Source organism: Drosophila miranda (genome assembly GCF_003369915.1).
Source record: "Drosophila miranda strain MSH22 chromosome Y unlocalized genomic scaffold, D.miranda_PacBio2.1 Contig_Y3_pilon, whole genome shotgun sequence".
NCBI classification, from domain to species: Eukaryota; Metazoa; Arthropoda; class Insecta; order Diptera; family Drosophilidae; genus Drosophila; species Drosophila miranda.
The window spans coordinates 8,089,511-8,117,025 of NW_022881625.1; the positions used below are offsets into that span (position 1 = coordinate 8,089,511).

The 27,515-nt window shown below is 43.6% G+C and overlaps 3 protein-coding genes across 3 annotated transcripts in view; all 3 read left to right on the forward strand.

Moving 5' to 3' along the window:
* Nucleotides 1-10,156: 10,156 nt before the first annotated feature.
* LOC117194347 overlaps nucleotides 10,157-27,515 on the forward strand; it is a 28,516-nt gene continuing 11,157 nt past the window's right edge. The window contains exons 1-2 of the mRNA XM_033398916.1: nucleotides 10,157-10,180; nucleotides 19,531-19,785. Of these exons, the coding sequence (XP_033254807.1) occupies nucleotides 10,178-10,180; nucleotides 19,531-19,785 (258 nt within the window). The 5' untranslated portion in view covers nucleotides 10,157-10,177. The remainder of the gene's footprint in view (nucleotides 10,181-19,530; nucleotides 19,786-27,515) is intronic.
* On the forward strand, nucleotides 11,062-12,040 carry LOC117194343. The gene is made up of 4 exons (XM_033398912.1): nucleotides 11,062-11,399; nucleotides 11,465-11,571; nucleotides 11,651-11,827; nucleotides 11,896-12,040. The coding sequence occupies exons 1-4, from the start codon at nucleotides 11,070-11,072 to the stop codon at nucleotides 12,038-12,040; spliced, it is 759 nt and encodes a 252-aa protein (XP_033254803.1). The 5' UTR covers nucleotides 11,062-11,069.
* LOC117194346 lies at nucleotides 12,114-12,735 on the forward strand. The gene is made up of 2 exons (XM_033398915.1): nucleotides 12,114-12,374; nucleotides 12,469-12,735. The coding sequence occupies exons 1-2, from the start codon at nucleotides 12,136-12,138 to the stop codon at nucleotides 12,569-12,571; spliced, it is 342 nt and encodes a 113-aa protein (XP_033254806.1). The 5' UTR covers nucleotides 12,114-12,135; the 3' UTR covers nucleotides 12,572-12,735.

Below are 27,515 nucleotides of genomic sequence, written 5' to 3' on the forward strand. Positions count from 1 at the left end.
TCAACGGCTCGGCATACTCTCGAGGGGAATGCTCGAGTGCCCGAGTTGCAGCTTCCGCGATTCGGTGGGAGCTACATGGATTGGCCAGAATTCCACGCGATGTTTTCGACAATGGTGCACAAAGACCATCGTATACCAATCATCGAAAAATTCCAATATCTTCGTGGATGTCTAGATGGTGCTGCGCTGGATACGATTCGTTCCTTGGAACTTTCTGAGGAGAATTACGACAAGGCGTGTTGAATTTACTAATGTTGCGATTCGATAATAAACTGTTACATTTTCAGGCACACGTCAAGGCTATTTTCGGGCTGCAAGGGGTGGAGAAGGGCTCGGCTATCGGCTTGCGCGCGCTCAGCGATAAAATCAATTCGCACTTGCGTGCACTTCAGACCTTGGCGACCCCGCAGGAGATTTCCGATGGGTTGCTGATCTTCATCATAGGCACGAAATTGGACCACAAGACCAAGGAGAAATGGGAAGAGAACTTGCCGACGTCAGGATTGCCTCGGTGGTCAAGCATGGCCTCATTCTTGGAAGCAAGATGTCGGATGCTGGAAAATTTGGGATCGGCTATGGTAACAGTTCCTAGCCAGCAGGTGGGAGAAAGTAAACCTAGCACCCTAATCACCTCCATTAACGATCATAATAGCTCAACATGCAAGTATTGCAAATCCTCCGATCACTACATATACCGATGCCAGGCATTTATAGATCTCCCTGTTTTTTCTCGATACAAGGAGGTGAAGAAGCGCCATTTATGTCTAAACTGCCTCAACAAAGGCCATTCATTGCAACGCTGCAAGTCAGGGGCATGTAGAAATTGCCAGGCCAAGCATCACACACTGCTCCACATGCAGTCGGGCGCTGACGCTGAGTTGCCGTCGCCGAGCACGGAATCGACCCAGCATGATCCTGCAAGTGCCCTAGCAGCAAGCAAATATATTAGCCCTCCCCCCTCGAGTCAAAAATCTCTGCCTAGCCAAAACGGGCTGCTAGCTACTGCAATCGTATATGTCAGGGGCCGTTTTGGATCGCTTATTCCATGTCGTGCCATTTTAGATTCCGCTTCTCAGGTTAACTTTATAACATCGAGACTCGCCAATCAGCTGCAGTTAGATCCTCACCCGTCTCACGTTCAAATCGCCGGTATTGGAGAGTCAATTCTACCATCCAGCAAGGCTGTGGACATCGTCCTGCAATCTCAAGACGAAAGCTATCGCGGTTTCCTCTCTGCAATTATCACTGCCTCAATCACAGGAATGCAGCCTAACTTCGGCCTAGACGCAAAGGATTGGCCAATGCCAAATAATCTAAAACTGGCTGATCCTAATTTAGCCGTGCGGCGCTAGCAGCCGTTGAAGATCCCCCTGTCATCTCCCCTTGCGAGACTAATTTTTGCGATATTGTATGGCGGTTTTGGGAAGTCGATGGAGATTATTCGCCCTCATCAATTTCGGAGGAAGATGTTCATTGCGAACAGCATTTCGTCACAAACTGCATTCGCCTAGAGTCCGGAGCTTACTCCGTGCGTTTGCCAACCAAATTCAGTCTAGAGGAATTAGGAGAATCGTATCAGCAGGCGCTACGTAGATTTCTCAATTTGGAGAGGAAGCTAGCAAAAAATGCACAGCTTAAGGCAAAATATATGGAGTTTCTCCAGGAGTATCGTGATTTAGGACACATGTCGCCAGCTTCGCGGCAGTCAGACCTCCCGCAGTACTTCTTGCCTCACCATTGCGTCCACAAGCAGGATAGTACAACCACCAAATTACGCGTAGTGTTCGATGGATCTGCCAAAACAGCGTCTGGAGTATCACTGAATGATGCGCTAATGGCTGGACCCACCATCCAACCTAAAATTCTGATAACTCTGCTTCGTTTCCGCTTTTTTAAAGTCGCCTTGTGTGGCGATATCTGCAAAATGTACCGCTGTGTACGCGTTTCCCATCCCGATACGCACGTGCAGTGCATCCTATGGCGCAATGACCCGAAGGAGGAGATTCAGGTGTTCAAGTTGGAGACTGTTACTTACGGAACCAAACCTGCCGCTTTCTTAGCAAGAGTTGCGTTTTCCGCTTGGCGCTAATGTTGTTCGAAGAGATTTCTATGTCGATGATCTCATATCTGGAGGGGACAGCATTGATTCTGACATCAAGACTCGTCAGCAGGTAAAGGAGCTACTTTCGAAAGGATGTTTTCCCATACGTAAATGGCGTTCCAATGAACCCGCTGCTTTGGAAGGCGTATCGGAGGCGGATCGCGAAAAGTTCCTTACCTTTCATGACGGGACTGAAGTAACCAAGGCGCTTGGTCTAGTTTGGGATCCCACCACGAACAATCTTCTGTTTAGCTTCGCTCACGTCGGAACCGCTGCAGGCCCAACCTCGAAGCGTTCGGTCCTGTCTACACAAGCTAGGTTCTACGATCCTCTAGGGCTCATCTCTCCCATCATCACAAAAGCTAAAATATTTATGCAGTCGCTATGGAACGAGAGCCTAAAGTTGAATTGGGACGAAAGCTTGCCCCAGGATCTACATACGACTTGGATTGAGCTGACTTCGCAGTTGTCGATGGTTAAAAACTTTAAGTTTCCACGTTACGTGCTTCGGCAGCAAGCCAGATTAGAAATGCACGCGTTTTGTGATGCGAGCCAAGCAGCATATGGCGCCTGTGTATACATGCGTTCGGAAGCTCTTGACATTGTGCAAAGTCATCTCTTATGCTCTAAATCCAGAGTCGCGCCCTTGAAAAGTATGACTATCCCCAAGCTTGAGCTGTCCGCTGCCCTCGTATTAGCCGAACTAGTGTCCACCATAGTTAAGGGATTATCAGCTCCATGCCAAATACATTGCTGGTCGGATTCGTCCATAGCCCTTGCCTGGATTCGAGAATCACCATTGAATTTGAATATATTTGTTTCTAATCGAGTTCAGCGGATTCAGGAGCTCACCGCTGGAATGACTTGTCATCACGTGCCCACAAAGTTGAATCCTGCCGACATCATATCACGTGGATCCACGCCCGCTGAACTAATGGATAGCAGCCTTTGGATCTCTGGACCACCATTCTTGCGTCTTGAGAGCTCAGAGTGGCCTGCAGGCTTGCAATTGCCGACCGATGTACCAGAACGTCGTCATGCAGCATTGGTTGTTTCAAACGAAAGGGATGTATCGTACGATTGCAAATTTCAAAACTCATTCGGATCCATGCAGCGCGTCTTTGCTTACATATATCGATTCTACATTATCAAGGACAAAGGCATAGCGCGGTCGAAGGGTCAACTTGCTTGCGTTTGAAGCCAGTGCTGAGGGAACATATCATGGGAAACTTGCCTGCGAATCGCGTAAGGAATAATCCAGCATTCCACACAACGGGCGTTGATTTTTGCGGATCCTTTTATCACAAGTCGGAAGTCAGAAGCAGGCCTCCTATCAAATGTTACATCGCTGTCTTCGTATGCTTTAGCACCAAAGCAACTCATTTGGAAGTCGTTCGGGATCTATCTACAGAATCCTTTCTGGCAGCATTAAGGCGTTTTATAAGTCTACGTCCCAAACCTCGAATCATCTGGTCAGACAACGCTACAAATTTTGTAGGAGCAAAAAATGAGCTTTTGGAGCTTCGGCAAATGTTCCTCAGCGATCCTCATACGTCGGCTGTGTCACATCTCTGCGTTTCTAGTGGAATCGACTGGAAATTCATCCCCCCTCGCTCATTTTTACTCTTGATGAAATTCAGACCTTGGCTTGTGAAATCTCTGCTTTGTTAAATTCCCGTCCGCTTTATGCAATTACAGAAAGTCCCGATGATCTAGATTTGCTCACGCCAAACCACTTTCTCAATGGAGCCCCGAAAGCTGCATTCGACGAGCCAGATGTGGCGCATCTCCGGGTCAACCTACTTAGTCGATGGCAGTGGCTGTGTCAAATGAAGCAGGCGTTTTGGAGAAAATGGAGCGCGGCGTATCTTTCGATTCTTCAGGAGCGGAGCAAGTGGCGGGCATCGTCTCCAAACATCAAGCTAGGAGCGCTCGTCATGATCAAGGAGGAAACGCTGCCACCATTAAGGTGGCCGCTTGGCCGCATTGAGAGCGTCATCCCAGGAAAAGATGGAACCATCAGAGTAGCCGTCATCCGCACTCAAAAAGGCCTTTCCAAGAGGGCCGTTGGAAAAATAGCGGTTCTGCCCCTTCAGGATGGATCTGTTGAAAGCCTTTGCCTTCCAACGGGGGGTGAATGTTCGGAGCAGAACCCAGCCGATTAGCTGCTTGCCAAATAGCACCTAATTCTTGGCCCTCAGCCGCTTATTTTGTTTGTTACTTATGTCTATGTCACTCATTTGTTTGTTAAAGCTCTGCGCTTGCTTGCCCTGCTAAACGCTCTCTGCCAGCTCGCTCTTCGCTATCTCCGCTTTGCGTCTGCCTACCGACGTCGGCCGAGCGAAGCTGCGCTTAGTGATCGGAGCGGCAATATAAAGGGCAGGCAAGCCACACTTGCAATTTGGATGTCACGCATTAAAGAACATATCGTAATTTTATTTCTGCGCCGAGTTTTATTTAATTCGAAATAATTAGTCGGCCGATTGGGGATAAAAAACATTATCTCCACAATCTCCTTTTCGATTCCGGGGACTCCCGCTAATGCTGAAAGCAGGATGTGGCAATCACTAGCCAGTCGTTGGAAATTTGATTTAGAAAAAGGAAAAGGGTCGCCGGATGCGTTTTGCAATTCCGTCATGTGCCATAAAATGCAGTTTGAGCAGGGATTTTTTCATTTCCTGACCTGCAACGTCAGATATAAATTCATTGAGCAAGAAGTCAGGAAAAATTCATCACCCACATCCGCTGTTCCCGGCAGTGGAAATGTATTGCTTCTAAAATGTAGTTATGTTTCGCGAGACCTCCTAAAGAATGCTTTAAGAAACCTATCACCTAGCGACGGATTCTTAGAAAACTCTCTCTATAGCTTTTTATACCCGATACTCAAAATGAGTATTGGGGTATACTAGATTTGTGGTGAAAATGGATATGTGTAACGTCCAGAAGGAGTCGTTTCCGACCCCATAAAGTATATATATTCTTGATCAGCATCAATAGCCGAGTCGATTGAGCCCTTTCTGTCTGTCCGTCTGTCCGTCCGTCCGTCCGTCCGTCCGTCCGTCCGTCCGTCCGTCTGTCCGTCTGTCCGCCCTTATTAGCGCCTAGAGCTCAAAGACTATAAGAGCTAGAGCAACGATGTTTTGGATCCAGACTTCTGTGATATGTCACTGCTACAAAAATATTTCAAAACTTCGCCCCGCCCACTTCCGACCCCACAAAGGACGAAAATCTGTGGCATCCACAATTTTGAAGATATGAGAAAACCAAAAACGTAGAATTGTAGAGAATGACCATATCTTTAAGACTGCGGAACCTGAATTGGATCGTAGTATTATTATAGCCAGCATCAAGAAAACAATTTCATTTTTTCTCGCCCTGTCTCTCTCTAACACACACGTAGCATTTTTTATTTTTTTTTATTTTTTATTTTTTTATTTATTAAATTAACAAATTAGCTGTTAATAATGGTACTTAGTTACTAAAGGCAGAAAAAGATAAGTTAAAAGTTAGCTAAATTTAAATGATTATAAATATTGCATGCAATTAGTTTAAGAGACAGTTCAGGGGATAGGGTTAGACAGAGGGAGTTATAATTATGGCATAAAACCCTAAAAGGTTCATGATCAGCATAATTAGACCTACATATGGGTAGACGGATAGGCCTAAAAGTACGGGTAGGTCTGGATGGAACGGCCAAGTCAATCTGACCCAAGAGAGTTTGGGAGTCAACAGTCCCAAGAAGGAGCTTGTGCACGAACATTACGCCATTGCATATTCTGCGATGGTGCAACGACGGCAGGTCAATAAGATTTAGCCTAGACCGGTAGGGTGGCAAGATTCTACCCGAGTCCCAGTTAAAGTTCCGAAGGGCAAAAATTAAAAATTGCTTTTGCACGGATTCAATAACAGCCTGCTGCTCTTTATACTGCGGGCTCCACACACAAGAACAATACTCCAATATAGGACGTACTAACGAGATGTACAGTAGTTTCGTAACGTACGGGTCGTCAAACTCCTTGGACCAACGCTTGATGAACGCTAAAACACCCTTAGCTTTATTTACAGTTGCAGCTATATGGGTGTTGAAACACATCTTATGATCAAAAAGGACTCCGAGGTCATTTGAACTCGAAATTCGCTCAAGGACATGATTTCCTAGAACATATGAGACAAAATGAGGAGCGCGACGGTAAAATGTCATAAGTTTGCATTTGGAAAGGTTCAGAAAAAGAAGATTAGTTGAACACCACAATAGTAGTTCACTTAGATCAAGTTGAAGGCGTGTGTGCAAATACCAATCAGAGTAAGAAAGACAGATTTTGACATCATCAGCATACATTAGTGTAGTAGAGTATGTTATAACTTGAGGAAGGTCGTTCACAAATAAAATAAACAGAAGCGGGCCCAGATGACTTCCCTGTGGCACACCTGAAGTAACATTAACAGTATTTGACAACACGTTAGAAAACAAAACACGTTGAGTACGGTTAGAGAGATAGGACAAAATCCAATCTAGAAGATTCGTTGGGAACCCTAATAAGGAGAGCTTTTGAATAAGCAGAGCATGGTTCACAGAATCGAATGCCTTGCTGAAGTCCGTAAAAACTACATCCGTCTGCAAACCAATTTGAAAACCACGGTGGATTAGGTTAGAAAACTCAAGAAGGTTAGTCGATGTTGAACGATGTCTGAAAAAACCGTGTTGCGACGGAGATATCAAGCTGCAACAAAGATGTTGCAGTTGCCGGGTGACCAGGAACTCAAGAAGCTTCGGGATGGCGGAAAGCTTTGCGATACCACGATAGTTTTCAATGTTTGATCTTGAACCTTTTTTGTGAAGCGGAATGATGTAGGACTCATTCCAAATTACTGGGAGACAAGACTGTTCCAAGGAGAGGTTGAAGAGAAAGGTCAAGGGCTTGCAAAGGGACTGGGCACAGTGTTTTAAGATGCAACTTGGTACCTTATCTGGACCCGCAGAAAACGATATGTCCATAGATGACAAACCTTCAAGAACAACGCTTTCCTCGAAAAAGGGCAGAAAAATACTGTTAGCTTGAGGTAGCTGGTACGGATACGGAGTGGATGCGTTGTAAATATGAGACGAGTACGTTGTTTGGAAAAAGTTAGCGAATAAATTTGCAATACCAACAGCAGAAGCTTCTGTTTTGTTCTGGTAATGAAGGGACGGAGGAAAAACGTTTGACTTGCGCTTAGAATTAACGAACGAATAGAATTTTTTAGGATCACTACGAAAATTACTACTACATTGTGAAAGGTAATGATTATAACACTGACTATTGACGGCAAGGAACAGAGAGCGAGCGGAGGAGTATAGAGCTAAGGCCAACGTGGAGCCCGACTTCTGGTACTTTTTATAGAGCCGGGATTTATTATTTTTTAAGTATGACAAATACTTGGAGAACCAGGGAGGCTTGGACGATACAGGTACAGTGATATCTGGAACAAACGTATTAAGGGCGGAGTAAATAGAACTATAAAACGAGTTAACAGTTGCATCTATGTTCGGTAATGAATAAAGAAACGACCAATCAACACGCGAGAGATGTAGATCTAAATCAATAAAGTTTGTTTTGCGAAAACACTTTATGTGACAAGGAGCCATGGAACTGTCAGCACCTCCAGATTGTGTACACTCCAGTGATATCAACAAAGTTGGATGGTAAGGATCTTCAGGGAGAGATATTGGGCTTGCTCTAGATACAGTAGCAAGAGAACCATCGTTAACAAAAACGAGGTCAAGAAGTCTGTCCCTAATGTTTTTAACGGCATTAATTTGGACAAGGGAAATATCCGTTAGCCCATTGATAAAGTCATTATGGCAATTGGGAAACAACAGGTTAGCGTCATTACAAGGCAGCCAAGAAAGAAATGGGAGGTTAAAGTCCCCATGACAATAATTCGATCATTGCACCCTAATGTAGAAACAACATTATTAATTGCTGAAAGGTGGTGTAAGTAAAGCTCAGCATCAGACCTGGGAGGAATGTAAGAGCAGGTTAAATAGAAAAATGCGGAGCCAACACGAACTTTGACTGCAACAAATTCAATTCCATGAATGTTATTGAATGGGAATAACTCAGATGAGAAAACAGATTTAACTGCAATCAGAACCCCACCTGCAAAAGATGGGCGGTCCATTCTATAAATAGTGTAACTATCAATGAAAATTTCGTGATCATTGACAGAGGAGTTAAGCCAGGTTTCGGTAAACGCGATGGCATCGAAATCAAAGGACGCGCTATTAGTATGAATTTGACGCAACTTTCCCAGCAAACTGCGAACGTTCTGATAGTGCATGGAAAAATAGTACATCAGTTTTTTGGAGCATGTTCGGTAATTCTTGGATTCGAGTTCGAATCTTTGAGAAGGAACTCATGCACAATTGTATGCTCAGGCCATATTGACGGTTCTAGAGAACAGGAAAGAAAAGAATCAGGGAGAAGAATTTTAAATGATGATATGTTGCGCTTATGTTTAAATGAAAATTTAGTCACAACTATATCAACAGGCGAAGTGTTAAGTTTAGTGGCAAGATGTTGTTTAACATCCTCCGTTGTAGCCTCAGGAATAAGACGAGAAACAAATATTGCTTTCCGAGGGACCACTGCTTTAAGTTGAAGTCCCGAGCGAGATCGAGATGGTGGAGCCACACCTAAAAGAGATCTCGGTACAAGGGCAGAGGAATTGGCAGCAATGGCTGTAGCAGGAATTGGAGTAGGAATTGCAGCAGGAATTGGAATTAATTTTCATGACCAGAATGAAGTTACTTTGGGCCAAAACGATGACGGGTCAATACTTTTTTCCAGGCTTGTGGATAGATCAGCGTCAGTGCGGCGCCTTAATGCAAGTCTGTGAACGAATTGTATTTGGTAAATTTTCTTTACAGGAATCCGAAAGGATCGAACAAGGTGAAAATGAGCAGTGTACGAATTAAACTTTTTACCATTTAACCATTTGGTAATTTGGTAAACCATTTTTTTGTGAAGCTCAAGACTCAAGCCACGGAGTACCATTAATAATACGAAAATGTACAGTAATTAGTATCTGATCTACATCCATACAACATTGAAATGCAGCCCTGAATCGGGAGACAGCTCTGCTTTTCACTTTGAATTCCGGTTTGAGCAGGCGACGACTTTCAGTGTGAAAATCCGAACAGTCATCCTTTTGAAAATTGTGCCAGCGAGCGGAGCTCATGTAAAGTGGAAAATTAAATATAACGAGGGGAACGTTGTGAGTTGCTGCGGACACCGCAACTCTACGGTTATACCCGATACTAAGTCAGTATGGCTCTCCTCCGGCAGACGCCGCTAATATTAAACGACACGACAAAGAGTGCGTGCGAGAGAGACAGAAAATCAGTCTGAGCGTGACGTCGGGCGCTGCGTAGCCACTGCAAATTGATTTGTTCCTATTGGCTATAAAAATGATTTGATCTGATCCAGATTCAGCAATCTGATAGATATGGTCATTATCTATGATTCTGCGTTTTTAGTTTTCTCGAATGTGCAATATTGTGGATGCAACAGATTTTCGTTCTTTGTGTGGGCGGAAGGGGGTGGGGCGAAATTTTGAAATATTTTTGTAGCAGTGACATATCACAGAAGTCTGGATCCAAAACATCGTTGCTCTAGCTCTTAGAGTCTTTGAGCACTAGGCGCTGAAGGGGACGGACAGACGGACAGACAGGGCTCAATCGACTCGGCTATTGATGCTGATCAAGAATATATATACTTTATGGGGTCGGAAACGATTCCTTCTGGACGTTACACACATCCACTTTTACCACAAATCTAATATACCCCAATACTCATTTTGAGTATCGGGTATAAAAATTAAAATTCCTCTCAGAGTCGTAGTGAGAAGTGTCGAACAAAATATTCTAAAACTGTATTTAGCACGCGCGTGTTCTCAAGTAAGTTCACACATATTTAAAGTGAAAAATTACGCATTTACCGCACACACGAACAGACGCACGCACACACAAACGCCGGTTTTGTGAACTCACTTGACGAAAAGAAAGAGCGAGAAGAAAAAAGTTGCCAAATCAAAATGGTCACCGAGCCGAAGTCCGTTGAGCCCAAGGTCAGCACCAAGGAGGCGCAGTGCCAGTCATCGGACTGCGAGACTTCCCAGCAGGAGCCGGTCTCGCAAGTAAGCAGCCCGAAGGTCGCCTGTGTGGGGATCTTCAATGCCGAGGACTTCTTGTCGCGTGCTCAGATTAACGACAAAATCAACAACATCTTGCGCTCGCCCACCAAGCCGCCCAACGGGGTGCGCCAGCGCTCCGTCTACACCAACAACCCATGAAATTCCAAGCAATAACGTGAAAGTTTCTTCAATTTTCAGACATTTTGTTTTACAAAACTGCCGCATCATCGCGCTAGCAGGGTATCAACAGCGAGTTAACAGCCGCCGCAGTCTTAACAGCTCGGCAACAGCAGCATTGCCACATCACCTCATTGCCCTCTCCTGTTATTTCAGACCTTATTTTCCATCTCGCTCTTTTCCACCATTGCTCTCTTACTTTCCGACTTTAATATTCGAATTTTCCTTCTCTATTCCCCCCTCTTCTCTTCTCTTCTAATACTATTCAAAATAGTTTGGTTAATTTCTATAAAAATCAAATGCAAATTGGGAAAAACGCACACACGTATGTAAATACATATATGTATGTATGTATGTATATGCATGCGTTAACAGAATGTCGACAGAATGTTAGCAACAGTTGCAAAGTCATTCGATTTCTGCGCTGCTGACACTTTCTCTCGTATCTGTCGTTTTCTCTCCTGCCGGTATTCAATTATTTTCTGGCACTTTCACTTCCTCACCTCTTCATTTCCTTCCGGATCTAACTTCCGCTACTACCTCTCGCCTTCTCATCCCCCCTCCCTTAGCAAGCAAGCTTGCGTGTCGGCATGACTGGGGGCAGCTGTCCCAACGCATGAGCAACATCTCGCTGTCCTCCGGCACGGACTCCGTGGGCCACATGGATCGCGGCAGCAGCTCCAGTCTCGCTAGCAGCGCCACCGTTGGCACCAACACCATCACCAGCGGCATTTCCAAGGAGTGCGCCAATTACCCCGTCGGCAGTCAGTCGGCCCGTCCATACGTCCAACTGCCGGGCATACACATTTCCAACCCTCCCCAGTACGGGCCAGGGAATATGCAGGAAATAGACGCTGGCAAAATGGCGCACAACGGCAAGGCACTCACAGGGCGCTACAATGCCACGCCCACCTATGGCTTCGACAACGAGCAGAACTACTGCCTGGTAAGGGGCTCCTGCATCTCTGTAAATCTAGCCTATTGTATGCTGAATCTCAGAATTTCCAACAGTTGCACAACTTCGAGCTCGAGAACCACACACCGCCGGCATGTCCCGGCTCTGGACCCATTGCCATGACGAACGGCACCATCCAGTTGCGCCTCCGCGATGGCGTGCGGTGAGTGTGGACGCCCCAGCCCCTTGGCTCTTCTTTAAGACCGACCCCTAATGTTAATACCTTTCTTTGCATGGGGCAGAATTGACATGACTCTGGACAAGGCGGTGCGCGTGCTCAATCAGCGCAGCATGGTGGCAGTTGCTCTATCACGCAACTGCAGCAACTCGGCTTTGATCCACCCCAATGGACACATCTTGCAGAGCGGCGCTAAAGTCGAAATAGTCACCTACGACGGCATGAAGGGCAATAACTTTGTGTGAGTGGGAATGGCCCTTACCCCAACGTGGCATCTTTTGAATCCTTTGAATTATCTTCCCATTACAGTCGCTATGCCAAGATGTGGTACAAGGGTGTGAGCTTCACCAGCGAGGGGTGCGCTCTCCTCTACCTGGTGGACACATCCGGGACGCGCACCACAACCGACACTTTCACCGATCTGACCAAGGACTACACCCTAGCAGTGTTCTGAGTGAGTCCCCCGGCCAATTGCATCGCTTCTTATTTGGCTAATTTCGATTTAATTCCCGAACTTCTTGCAGCGACTCGCGGCATGGTCCCTCTTATATGGCTGAAGCCCATGACGTGATTGCCAATTCAGCTTACACCTGTACCGAGGATGGCACTGAGATCTATGACATAAACGGATTTCGCATCACCCAGGCAGCCGATGGCCTGGTGAAGGTCACTCGTGTGGACAACAAGTGCTTGATTCGCACCAGTCCCGGCAATGGATCGGCCACTTTGACCACACCTGGCATCCATTGCACTGCCTCTCTGGGCAAGACCTCGCATCTGTTTGTTCGGTGAGTGTCAAACCGATGCTCTCAACCTCCCCCTCCCCTCCCCCTCGCCTGTCATCCTGCTCTACTAGCTTCCGTTCTGTTCTGTCCTTTGTAGTCGCAATGAGAAGCGCATGCACTTCTATGGATCCTGTTTCATTGTACGCAACGCCGGACCCTCCGCCGGCTTCAATGAGAACAGCCTGCTGATTGTCTACTGAGCGGCGTTCGTAGTCCGGAGATAGAAACGGCGCAGTGGTAGCCCATCCCACACGCACACACTCACACATGTCAACACATTTCACCTGGAACACATACATAGACACCTACAGCAGCACACTTGAGGGACCTTGACGTGGAGAGAGGGATTCAGTTAGGATCCCGAAATTTAGGAATATCAAAATCAATTTGGGAAATAAGTTAGAAAGCAAATATGTTCGTACAAAAACCAGCACCACACCACACCACACACACACACCTCAGCGAAGGAACTCAGCCCAGTCCTATCTGGGTTCCGATTGCTCGACATGGGCGCAACACAACCACACCACCAACCCCAGGGAATACTAGTTGTCTTTCGTTTACCATTGCCTACATATATATCATGCCGTATATATGCGTGTATTACTAGTTGTTATTGCAAATCGGGAGCGCTTTCCTGCTTCCCCAAATCAGTTGGCCAAATCAGACCGATCTCAAGCTGAAGCGGAACCAATCAGAGCCGAATCGCATCGAACAGGGCCGTGCCAGCGTTTGGTGTTCAAAAAAAGAAACATCGTTTTTCTACTCGTTTCCATTTCGGCTTTTTCAGTTCTTCTAAATTGTTTCTTTACGCAGTTCAGTTCTAAATTTTGTTTGATAGACTTTAAAAATGGCAAAACTCAAGAAAAAAAAATTTAAAGAAATATCTCCCAAAAAAAAATTTACAAAATTATGCACAGTTGGTGCGTCTGATTAAGCAACGTGTATTCAACAATTATAGTAGATCAGAGGACTAGTTCTCTTGGGCGTTACGTTTAGGCAAAGTAACGCCAGTGCCGATACATTATTTCTAAGCTACCAGTTCTTTCAATGCAATCCAATAATGTTCATCCACACCCGAAGCATACAGACACTCGAACACGTAACCCATAATCACAAACACCGCACACTTTTTACAAGAGGCAAAAGAAAGTGAATTATTTGCAAGTGGCACAGCGCCAGCCACAGTTAAAGCAGCCACAGGACACACATGAAAGGTAGAACAGATCCTCTGAAAGGTAGAAAGTGAGAGTTTATTAAATTAACCCCTATTGTAATTTGATTAAAAGACACTTGTCCTGTGAGGAGGACAATGAAAGAAACCCCCATACAAACACAAAACATAGGCTTAATATATACATAAATACGATGGGATGTCCAATTATAATACAAAGTTAAGCCCAGTGTGAAAAACCGGGATTAGCCTTACGTCAATCTCCAACACCTAAATTTTCTATCATGTAAAGAGAAATTCATGTGCCCCAAAATCAATACTATGGAAGTATAATAAATTTAAAATACAATCTGTTCATTCAATAAAATAATTTATTCCTCCAAAAGAATGGTGGAGCAATGGAGCTCGTTTCGTTTCCTACCCTCCATCCTTTGCTAATTTCTTGGTGGAAAGAAAATGTCGACTGCCTCCTGCCCCGTGCCTTTATGTGTTCGAGTATTTATGTACCTTCTGTCATACATGGCCGAGGGTATCGTAAATTTACGCACTCCATGGGCCCTCCTGGCCCCGCTCAGGCGGAGCTTGGCGTTTACGCCGTCACCTGAAGTGCCATCAGGAGTTGGACAATTTCAGGCCCTAGACGACAGTTTGGTTCGGTTTCCCATTTTTAAGAGCACTTGGAATTTAATCATTTAAATTTCTGTGAGGATTTCCAAGAAAATAAATTTGAATATCTGCCGCTATAGAGTTTATATTTAAATCCGATTTAATGTAAAAGCGGATTACGCTCTTCTATTTTGAAGGGACTTCGGATAAGCCCTATCTTCGGAGACATCGGGATATGGAAGACCTTTTTGATCTCCAAAAACCAAGCTTCGCGGGGATACAAATATTTCGTTGAATTTTTAATCGCACATTTACGACACAGCTGTTTTTATTTTATCGTAGCGTGACAGCCCTGGGCGGCCAGTGTGTACACTCTTTTGGACTACAATATTGTTTGTCTTGCTGTTGACAGCGGTAAATTAGGCAAATGGAAGGAAAAGTACATTGATATTTAATTAGTAAAATGTCTTGAGCCTTGTCGTTACCTGCAAACAAATCCAAATGCACAGGGATATCGGATCGACTGTCATGCAGACTAAAGTTTCCAACAAACTTAACCTGGAGCTGGAGGTGGAGGTAGGCACGCGGCGCGGATGCTACAGCGCTGGCTGTGGCTGTTGATAAAGATTATTGGATAATGTCTTGGCGGAACTATCTGCCACGTCTGTCTCTGTCATAAGAAGAAAGTTGTTCCATTGTTAGAGATACACAAAGAGAGAGAAAGAGAGATGCATACGGAAAGTGTGTGAAAGCGTGGAGCAGTGAGAGCGGGTGCGGAAGCCACAGCGTGGATACAGAAGCAGCGGTAAGAACAAATAGCCCAACCAGGGAAGGATCAAAATATTGATGTCTGGAATGGCTTTATTCAAGTGTGAGAGCCTAACTGGGACTCGTGCGAGCAAAGGACCGACCCCACATATCTGTCTGTGGCATATTCAATGCTCACGCTTGTGTGACTGCGCCCCTGCGAGTCCTTGTCTGCATCCATTTGCCGCTCGCACCCGTGTGCCCAACATCAAAAGCTTTTCACCCTTAATTGGGCGTAAAATTAAATCAGAATTGATTAGAACACTTAAATGACAACAGCCGTGGCCGTGTTGCTGATGTCCAAGCCCCCAAGCCTCCCAGCTCCCACTCCACCTCCTGCCAGCAATTCCGCTGGCATTCTAAGCATAAACAAACGTTTTGGTTTCGATTTTCCCCAGCTGACGCACGGCACGGCAAGGCACGGCACGTCGGTGACTTCGGCCACGTTCCTGCCGCTTCTCGGGGCTCCTGCCACTTCCGAAGCCGGGCACTCCCGAGACAGAGCGCACTAATTGCTGCTGGGAACTTCCCTGGGGAGGCTCCCCCGCAACCCTGTTTTTCATCGGAAAGTTTATGAAATTCAATTTCCCCCAAAAATGGGGAATGGAATGGAAAAAGGCCGGGCATCAATTTTCCTGCATTATCGTTTAATGATCCGACAATTATGCGAGGCCCCTCTGCTTCGGCACCATGCACGTCTATAGATATTCAATTATTCATTCCACATGCATTTGGCCTAGGGCATAGGGCAAGTCAACTCGATTTCCGACTCGACATGGCTGAATTTCAGACGTGGAATGCAACGCCATGGAGTGCCGAGTCCAGGCAGGATAATTACATTTTAACCGGGTGATTCGAGCGGAGAGGAGAGTCGACAGCAACGTCAACGGTAATGGATAAATGCACATCTTCCGCCGCCCTGGGGGTCCTGGGAGCCGTCCTGGGGCACGGCACATTTAATGGGAAATGAATGGCAATGTTGGAGGTAGAAAATTATGAAAACGTTCCCAGGGGTAAGTTGTACGAAAACCAGCACGAAGTGCCCTCCATAATCTTCCACTTAAAGTTGATAAAAAATGTAAACGACTTTCATTTCGCCCGGGAGCGATACCTCTGACGAGGACTTTAAAGGACAGCTGGAAGACCCAGGACAAACACGAGGCGAAAGTGAGTAGCTCATTGAATTGGATGGATTGTCATCCCAGTCGGTGACAGCAATCAAATCAATCAGACCAGCCTCCACCTGAGTAGAGCAGGCAGGTCAAAGTGCGGCAGCCTTGGAGGATAAAGAATGGACCCCTTTTCTGACATTTGGTGATGTTTTGCGATGCAGCAAGAGGAAATTCCTACACCGATTGGGGCAAGGCCGATAGCTTGATCCGATTCATAAATAATATACAGCTAAGAGTACTATATGTTTGGATTCATTGGGAATCCGTGCGTGGTGATGTCTAATGCAATTTGCGTAATTGAAACCCACTCGAAAGCAATTAAATTTCCTGTGGTTGGACCACTCTCCGGCAATGAGATTCGTTGGAGTAATTGCAATCGAGATTCCCAACTAATCTTCAGGTAAAACAATCCATAATGGAGCAGAAGTTTTGTTCGCACTCGGCATTTATCAAGTTTGAAGTTTTAATTTGTTTTCGCCCCAACAACTACAGAATACAGAATAACAAAAGTGTCAACACGATTATAATTGAGTTTAATTAAGCCGCAAAGTAAAGCCTCTCAGCACTCTTGTCTGTGGACCGAACAACAGAAATTTAAAATATTTGCGCTAATCCACTTGGCAACGGCCTAACAGAAATGAACAGCTGGTGCCAGTCCAGGCCTCTTCAATGGGCCAACTTTCGGATATAAGAGGTACGTGCCAAAGGCTTCAAATACTCGTATTTGCTGGGGCCAAAGTACGTACAATAAACTCGAAGCAATCCGAAGAGCAAAGTTGCGATCTGGAAATTTATGGATGGCGAAGGCCAAAATTTTTTGCTGCCCAAAACCCAGGCTGAACCCATTTGTTGGCCCAGCTCTGAAAATGTCACATGCTCCTCACACCCACAGCTACACCCACACCCTGTGTGGTCTGGGTCTTGGCCGTCTGGGTCCGTCTCGGCCGGATTTGTCTGCGCCAAAGTTCACTGACACTTTCATGAGTTTTCTTGGGTCAACGAAAATAGTTTTTCCACATTTCGCATTCGACCGAGTGGAAATGAAATCCCCTTGGAGCATAGATAGAATATTTCAGAGCAGTGCCCGCTGCCAAAAGCTTACTGTTACACATTCGTTCTGCGAAACGAAATCCAGTTAATTAAAATGTGGCAAGCAAATAATCAACAAGCAATTCAAACTAGAAATAGACCACAATTCTGCTTCCTCTCTGCCTTTGCCTGCCGTAAATGGCCGTCCAATTGGTAATGGCTCGACAAAAATCCCACATTCATATTTACGAACCATAAATATGGGCTCGTACTACCAAAAAAAGGAAAGGAAAAAAATAAAAGGAGGTTAACCAATTTGTTCGCTTGCGGCTGCTGTAAGTGACAACAAAAGAGGTGGTGGAGCCGGTCAAGGCATTGTAGCTTTTTACAAATGAGTTTCCGTATTTCATTCGGATTCCATGCATATTGCATTTTCTATAAATACAGTATTTGCCAACTGTTCTTTTTTATTTTCACTCTCAAACTGAGTCAATGCAGTGCGTGGGCGGAGGTGCAGATGCAGCTGCAACAGCAACAGCAACAGCATCGGGGTGGCAGCATCAGCACCGAAAATAAATTTCAAATATGTCACAAGCAAAATGAGATAGAGTTTTTAGGCGAATATTCGCTGTACCATGCTGCGTGGGCAGCGATGGCCAAATGCAGGGGAAGTCAATGCGCTCTAGCCGAAAAAGTGAAAGCCAGCATCAATCATGTGAGCAGGCGAGGGGATATAGTTGTCAATCGATTCGCAAGAAGTTCAGGGTTGCCTACTGAACTGAACCGTTCGACAATAGTTCTCTACGATCCAGACTACAAGGTGGCAAAACAATAACACTCCCCCACACACCAGCCGTGCGATGTCTGAGCTAATTTTCATTGCCACAATCGCGGACGGGCGTCCTTCAGGGCCTGCCAAATTCTAAATTTTGGCTAATTTGTCAACAGCCCCCCAGCATTATCCGCACATATCCGACAATTTGGGTAGAACCAAACATCTAACAAAAGCTGTACACATTCGCTACTTACACTATATGGATAGTACGGATTGAATTACTGGAACCATGTGTCCGCTATAGAGAGCTTAGCTTGTACATACATAAATGGGCACCTAGCACTATTATATTTTGCATGCAAATTCCAGGACACAAGTGTGTAAAGATGATGCCAGAAATTCCAACTGACGAAGCAGATATGCGATACACTGCATCAGCAGTAACCCACCAAGATGAGGCTCCTCCGTGCTTAGCCGCCTCCTTTGGCACTGACACTTGGCATTTCGCAACCTTCTCGAGCCAAGGCGAGCACTTCAGAAAATTGAAACTTTCAGTTTTATGCCACCATCGAGCACACAGCACAGTACTTTTACATGGCCAAGTGCAACTCTTTTGGCTGACTTTTCAATTTTCTAATATGCTTTAAAGCTTCTGCTTGACGCTGTTGGGAGCGGCGCCTATTGCTTAATTCGATTTTGCTTGACTTTGATGCTGGCAAACTTCAGTTGTCCGACTCTAAAAGCGTGAAATAGGATTAGGCCGACGGAAATGCATTCAAGCTGACTTAAATCCATTTCTAGTTGGGCAACGATACAAAGTACCAATTAATAATCTATAGGAAATCAGATTTGAGAGGAGTTAGGGAAGAGAGAGTTGCAGTGCACGCAGTTTATGGAAGAGATCCAGAATGAAGCTAATTTGGGCCAAAACGATGACGGGTCAATACTTTTTTCCAGGCTTGTGGATAGATCAGCGTCAGTGCGGCGCCTTAATGCAAGTCTGTGAACGAATTGTATTTGGTAAATTTTCTTTACAGGAATCCGAAAGGATCGAACAAGGTGAAAATGAGCAGTGTACGAATTAAACATTTTACCATTTAACCATTTGGTAATTTGGTAAACCATTTTTTTGTGAAGCTCAAGACTCAAGCCACGGAGTATCATTAATAATACGAAAATGTACAGTAATTAGTATCTGATCTACATCCATACAACATTGAAATGCAGCCCTGAATATCGCTCCGATTATAATCGGGAGACAGCTCTGCTTTTCACTTTGAATTCCGGTTTGAGCAGGCGACGACTTTCAGTGGGAAAATCCGAACAGTCATCCTTTCGAAAATTGTGCCAGCGAGCGGAGCTCATGTAAAGTGGAAAATTAAATATAAAAATTAAAATTCCTCTCAGAGTCGTAGTGAGAAGTGTCGAACAAAATATTCTAAAACTGTATTTAGCACGCGCGTGTTCTCAAGTAAGTTCACACATATTTAAAGTGAAAAATTTCGCATTTGCCGCACACACGAACACACGCACGCACACACAAACGCCGGTTTTGTGAGCTCACTTGACGAAAAGAAAGAGCGAGAAGAAAAAATGGTCACCGAGCCGAAGTCCGTTGAGCCCAAGGTCAGCACCAAGGAGGCGCAGTGCCAGTCATCGGACTGCGAGACTTCCCAGCAGGAGCCAGTCTCGCAAGTAAGCAGCCCGAAGGGCGCCCGTGTGGGGATCTTCAATGCCGAGGACTTCTTGTCGCGTGCTCAGATGAACGACAAAATCAACATCTTGCGCTCGCCCACCAAGCCGCCCAACGGGGTGCGCCAGCGCTTCGTCTACACCAACAACCCATCGCCGGTAAGTGAAATTCCAAGCAATAACGTGAAAGTTTCTTCAATTTTCAGACATTTTGTTTTACAAAACTGCCGCATTATCGCGCTAGCAGGGTATCAACAGCGAGTTAACAGCCGCCGCAGTCTTAACAGCTTACCTCATTGCCCTCTCCTGTTATTTCAGACCTTCTTATTTTCCGTCTCGCTCTTTTCCACCATTGCTCTCTTACTTTCCGACTTTAATATTCGAATTTTCCTTCTCTATTCCCCCCCTCTTCTCTTCTCTTCTAATACGATTCAAAAAAGATTGGTTAATTTCTATAAAAATCAAATGCAAATTGGGAAAAACGCACACACGTATGTAAATACATATATGTATGTATGTATGTATGTAGTAGTTTAAGTTGCTTGATGGCAACGAGTAACATTTATTTGATAAGTATGTTGGACTTAAAATTATAACAGCTCCAAGTTTTACAAGTATGTTTGTGAATAATTATATGCGTGTACGTCTGATGCGTGGCTGAACTGACAACTGACTGATCTCTCTCTCTTGCTATCGGCTCTCTCAGAGCCGATTACTGCTCTATCCCGACGACACGACGAAAACACGACCGCTTCGTGTCTCTCTCTTTCCTTCGTTTCCTACATTCGGCTGTCCTGACGGACCATTCGCCTCGGATGGGTCTAGCCAAGGTTTCATATATTCTGAAACTGTAGAGGTCTTATAGGGACCCTCAGTATCCCCAATCTTCTCGACTTCGTACCTTCCATGATTCTTTACCCTAACCACCTTATACGGCCCTAGATACTTTCCTTTTAGCTTTAATCCAGTACCATACTGAGTACGACTTCTAGCTACTAGCTCATTAACCTCATACTGTCTATCTAGTTTCCTTTTTAAGTCAAAACTCTTCTTGTTTTCCTGCTGTAACCGTGCAATGTTTTCAACTACTTCCTTTCTAATTTTTTCGCGGTCCTTGTTCAACTCTTCGAAAAGGGACTCTTCCAATATTTCTTTTATTTTTGGATCCATTCCTATACGCATGTCTAGCCCAGTCAATATCTTGAAAGGTGTTACCTTGGTACTTCGCGGCTCAACACTGTTGATCATTTGCTGTACTTTTCCTAGATGCTTATACCAACTACCGGAATTACCCTGACACAATTTCGACAACATAGGCACCACTATCTTGTGCATCCTTTCGACTTGACCATTCCCACGTGGAACGCCTGTGGCAATCATTAAATGCTGTATTTTCTCTCTCTCACAATATTCACGAAACAAATTGGACATAAACGCTGCACCCCTATCCGTCACTATTCTGTTCGGATTACCAAAACTAGTCCCCTGAATTTCCAAACACTTAACGACCTCTTCAACGCCTGTACTACGTGTAAAATATAACCAAACAAAGTTAGAATATCCATCAACGACAACCAGTATATAATTGTACTGTTTTTTAGTCATTTCCATTGGTCCAACGTGATCAATGTGATACGTTTGTAACGGCCTATCACCCTTGTCTATTGGTTGCAAATAACCCTCACGTTTTCCTGTCTTTTCATTGACAATGATACACTCGACACAACTATTTATTACGCGCCATACTTTGTCTTTTAACTTCGGAATATAATACGACTTTTCAATGATATCTTGTGTCTTTTTAACTGAAAAATGTCCTTGCTTATGTGCTATTGATATAATCTCATTTTCCAACTGAGCTGGTACTACGATGAGCTCCTTATCCGGATCCTTAAACAAAATCTGATTCTGAATATAATAATCCTCATATTCCTTGTCCTCCACAATACTTTTAACAGCCTTAACCCAATCGTCGGTTAGCTGAGCTTCTTTCAAACGATGAGCTATACTTTCGGTCACCATAAAACAAGATACACGACTCAACGCGTCAACGTGCCTCATCTTCGTTCCTGAGCGATGTTCTATAACATAATTAAAATCTTGTAGGTACATGGCCCAACGTGCTACTCTCAAAGGAACGTCTTTCTTTTTGATCGTCATTGTAAATGCATTACAATCTGTGACAATTTTGAACTTTATACCCAAAACGTATACACGCCATTTCGCTGAAGCTTCGATAATTGCCAGAACCTCAAGGTCATAAGCAGGATATTTCTCTTCACATGGCTTAGTCCTACGGCTCATATATTGAACTGGATGGAATTGGCTGTCTTCCAAACTCTTTTGCAGTAACACGGCTCCATACCCCCATTTTGATGCATCAGTATGGATTTCTGTCTCCAACTTCGGGTTGTACATTTCTAAAACAGGTCTACTAATCAATGCTACCTTTAGTTGTTCAAACGCAACCTGATGTATCTCCTTAAATTCAAATTTAACATCCTTCCGCAGCAGATCTGTCAATGGTTTTGCAATAACAGCATAACCCTCAATAAACTTTCGGAAATAAGAAGTCAATCCTATGAAACGCTGCACTGTTTTTTTATCAACTGGCACTGGGAACTTTTCGACTGCCCTCGTCTTCTCATCACTTGGTCTTATCGTGTTCTTTTCTATTATATACCCCAGAAAATTAACCTTTTGTCGTATCAGCTGACACTTTCTCCAATTTATACGTAGCCCATTCATTTCCGCTATCTTCAGTACTTTTCTCAACTTTAACAAACTCTCTTCTATATCTTGACTACAAATAATAACGTCATCCATATAGACTGCTGCTTCATTATTCTTTACCAAATCTCTCAACACAGCCATTATAAATCTGGTAAACACCGCTGGAGAATTTGAAATTCCAAATGGTACATATAAAAATTCGAACTGACCATTCTGAGTCACAAAAGACGTATATTTTTGAGACTCGACTTCTACAGGCACATGGAAAAAACCATTCGTTAAATCCAACGTGGTGAAATACTTTGCACCCTGCAGTTTCTCCAACACTGTATCCATATGTGACATTGGAAAGTTATCGCGAACTATTTTCTCATTCAGCTTTCGGTAATCACAGCATAGTCTCTTGCTACCGTTCTTTTTCGGTACCAACACTACTGGTGATGCATACTCCGATGTACTTGGCTTTATAATCTTCTGAGCCAGCCACTCTTCCACTTGCTTGTCCACGATTTCCTGTTCACACAACGGTAATCGTCTCGGATGCTGGAAAACTGGTATCTCATCCACTAATACAATTTTCATTTTTATCGGCGCATCTACATTTCTCTGAGGTTGGTACTTTCCTACCATACCCCTAACCTCTCTAGCATGTGCTTCACTGAGATGACCAACATCAATTGAAAACTCCTTCTCAACTTCGTCAATACTTGACATGCAAATGCCTTTATATTCATTAAACAATTCCACGCATGAGGACGATGCTACCTGATCAAGTTTCTTATCTTTATCCTCGCCACAAACTCTACGAACAAATCTTGTTCCTGTCTTAGAAACTTGCATGTCCACATGATCCAGAATAGTCCTTCCTAAAATGGCTTCAAAACCAATATCCTCGTCTGGAATGACATGAAATTCTACCTCCATTCCAATCTCATCGATTTTCACTGGTATCGAAAAGCTACCAAAAGTTACAACTTGACTATCTCCAATACCTGTTAAACATTTCTCCTGGCCGATCAGTTCAAGATTTCCAAATTTCAAAAATACCCTCCTGCGAATTAAACACAAATCTGCTCCAGTATCAATCAAACCTTGGAATACCAAATTCGCGTACTTAATATCCTTTAATTCCAAACCTGATGGAGTGAAAATACCTGACGGCTTATTGACGACTTTCTTATCTCGAATAATGTTCGTATTCGATCTCTTTTCTTGTCTGGTTTCGACCTTGACATTACAGCTTGCAGCACGGTGTCCTGGTTGGCCACATTTGAAACAACAAAAATCATTTTTGGGACAATCTTTCCCTAAATGCGATTTGTCTCCACACTTAAAACATTTCCTAAAATTCTCTGCCATCGACCCTTTCACCGAACTCTCACTTTTATTACTCAGCGGCCAATTCTTACTCATCGGCTTGGATCCGCCTCTAGCTTTCTGGTAAACATCGATCTGAAATTTAAGCTCCTTTAAGTTTCTAGCTTGGTACAGCATTGCCTTACTTGCCCTAGCGTCTGGTATACCATCCACAAAATATTCGATTAAACTCTCATCATCTAGTTTAATTGGCTTGGCTATCTCCATTAACGCATACAAAAACTCATGCAACGACTCTCCTTTTTTCTGCTGGCGCTTTTGCAACATTCTATGTACTTCTACGGACGACAGTTTAACACTAAACTCATCCAACAGAGCTGCCTTCAACGAATTCCAGTTACGAATATCACGCAAACTACGAGCGAAAGATTTTGCTGCACCAACTAACAACTGCTTGGCATAAATGAATAATTGTAATTGACTCCATTGAACAGTAGCTGCGCATTCTTCTAATTCCTCTATCCATTGATTGATGTCGGGGTTATTAGAACCAGAAAATTGTGACACACTACCTTCCACGTCTTTTAGCGTAAACCAAGATTTATACTCTGCCTGTCGCGTACCTGGTTGAACTGCTACGGTATCGTCCTCTGCTGTTACTACGGACTCATTCTCTGACTCTTCTTCATCCTCAACTGGAAAGCCGTGATGTATTAATAGTCTATCTTGCAAATCGCGCTTTCGTCCCGTCGTCTGCAACGCAAGCTCTCTTAACTTCTCTCGCAAATCTGCGACTCTCAGTGTCATTATCTCTTCAACTTGCATCGTGACGATTTAAATACAAAATAATTGATATTAGCTTATATCTAAGAAAATGTAATTAAATCAACTTAAACAACCTTATTACTGCTGGCCTGTTAACAATTTTCCAGTTAACATCGATTTCGAAAACGCCTTTAAAGTCGTCACTGTTAACGATCGCTTCTCTGTTAACGCTCACCTTACTATGGGTTTACCCTTGTTAACTCTCGCTTCTGCGCAGAACTTTCCAGACTCCAAATTTGACGCACACACACCACCACATCCAGATCTCGCTTGCCTGTCGATGTCGCTGTTGCCGTCCTCTCTTTGTTGCCTTGCCTTGCTCTCGCTGTTCGCCGTTACCTCGATATCGCTTCCCGAATCGTCGCTGCTTCTGCTGTTACAAAATGGTCGTCTCCCTGCTGCTTGTCTCTTCTTGTAGTCCGTCCGACGCAGTGCAACACAACAACAATCAATGTTCTTTGATTCTTGCTGTTTGCTGCCGTCGTTTTGTCGCTTCTGCTTCCTTTGGAACGAACGCACTCAGATTGTCGTCTCTGTGCCGCTTGTCTCCTTGTAGCTCTAGCCTCTCAGACGCAATGCACAACAACAACAACGAAGGTTTTGATTCTTGCTGTGTTTGCTGCCGTCTGCCGTCGTTTTGTCGCTTCTGCTCTCTTTGGAACGAACGCGCTCAGATTGTCGTCTCTGTGCCACTTGTCTCCTTGTAGCTCTAGCCTCTCAGACGCAATGCACAACAACAACAACGAAGGTTTTGATTCTTGCTGTGTTTGCTGCCGTCTGCCGTCGTTTTGTCGCTTCTGCTCTCTTTGGAACGAACGCGCTCAGATTGTCGTCTCTGTGCCGCTTGTCTCCTTGTAGCTCTAGCCTCTCAGACGCAATGCACAACAACAACAACGAAGGTTTTGATTCTTGCTGTGTTTGCTGCCGTCTGCCGTAGTTTTGTCGCTTCTGCTCTCTTTGGAACGAACGCGCTCAGATTGTCGTCTCTGTGCCGCTTGTCTCCTTGTAGCTCTAGCCTCGTGTTCGCCAAAATTTCCAAATACACGCACAAATCTCACTTGCAAATGTTGTTGTCTTGGGCTTATTTTCGGACGAGCCCCCAATTTGTAGTAGTTTAAGTTGCTTGATGGCAACGAGTAACATTTATTTGATAAGTATGTTGGACTTAAAATTATAACAGCTCCAAGTTTTACAAGTATGTTTGTGAATAATTATATGCGTGTACGTCTGATGCGTGGCTGAACTGACAACTGACTGATCTCTCTCTCTTGCTATCGCCTCTCTCAGAGCCGATTACTGCTCTATCCCGACGACACGACGAAAACACGACCGCTTCGTGTCTCTCTCTTTCCTTCGTTTCCTACATGTATATGCAAATTAAATAACTGCGGTAGCGGATTGTGATTTAAAAAATTTTTTATTTTACTTACAACTTCACTGATATAGATTTAAGTAGATGGTCACAAAGGATTCCGGGCAAAGGGTTTGCGCGATCTTAATTTTTAGCTCGACTTTGCGGTGTCGCTTCTGGATCAAGACTGACTTGAACTTTCTGATCTTTGAATCGTTGATCCCTTTCGGGAATAGTTTTTCTATAAACATTTCAATTGATTTCGCCATCCCGAGTATTGGATTTCGTCATCCAAAGAGAGAACTGTAAAATGCCTAAAGTGCAGGATCTGCAGAAAGCCGGGATTGAGATTGTTTATGAGAAGCCGGGTGTGGGCAAACATTGGTTTTCCATTTAGGCGAGTGTCAAAGATTGAGATTGCGGCGGGAGCCCTTGAGATTGTACATCTTAGAAATCAATTAGGCGGAGGCCCAAGATTGAAATTGTTTTCGTTTTGGAAAGCCAAAGATTGTTTACAACTCGTATAAGAGCTCAATAGAATTGGGTACGTTAACTCCCCCCATTCTTAAATGTTTTGTCCCGATACATTTTGAAGTTCTGATAGAGCTCTAATTTCTTCTGACAGTATTTGAATGTTACTTTCCACTATTTCTTCTGACGGTATTCTTGATTTAATAAGTACAAATTTGGTTAATTTATAGCCGAAGTAAAATAACATTATCAATATCAAAATGATTAAGAATAATGTTGTTAATGGTAAGGCCGTATTACCTAATGTTATAAGGGGATTTAAAATATTAACATTATCAAAAGAAAATTGCTTATCATTCGATTGTATATAATCAACTAATTCGAAATCGCTATATATATGATGCGATATATATCTTAGAATTTTACCCTTATCATTTATGTGGGTTATATTATTTATTACAATTGTGTTGTTGAATATAAGGAGATACGATCCTAACAAAGTAGTAGTGTCTACGATATTTTTGCCTGAAACTAATATGGCACCATCCTGAATGATGTCTATTTCATTGTTTTTTTCCCTTTTTTTAGTGCAGTTGGCTTTAAAGCCATTAAGTAAATTGGTGAAACAGGTCTTCTTTAAATTTATTTGTGCGTAATTGTTAAAAGTTTCACTTTTAAAATTATTCATTAAATAGTATTTCTCTTTACATTCACAAACTTTTTCACTTATAACTAACATTCCATCATTTTGTGAGATGGCTCTTGCATGGTAAAACTTTCAAATATCTTTAATTTGAGGATATTTTATGTAAATGATTATTAAATCAGCATTTCGAATTATTTTAACCGTTGCAATGTCCAGCAAATCAGACAGTTCAACAGGATGTTTTTCATGCTTATAAATGTCCTCTATTTCGTTTTTATTTAAAATTTTTGTATTGAAAATGTTTACTTTTAATAGGGTTATGGTATCAACTAAATTTAGTAGGTCAAAAGTTATTAATTTTAAACGATGCTTTCTCAGTATCGTTTCATCATTAAAGATGACATTTTTTAATGAATTTGATAGCAATTCAATTTCTTTGAAAAATTTGGAATTTATTACAAATTGTTTATTATTATTTTCAGTTAATTCATTTACTTTATTTTGTATTTTCAAAAAGTCGTCATGATCAGGGCTGCCTGCTATCCA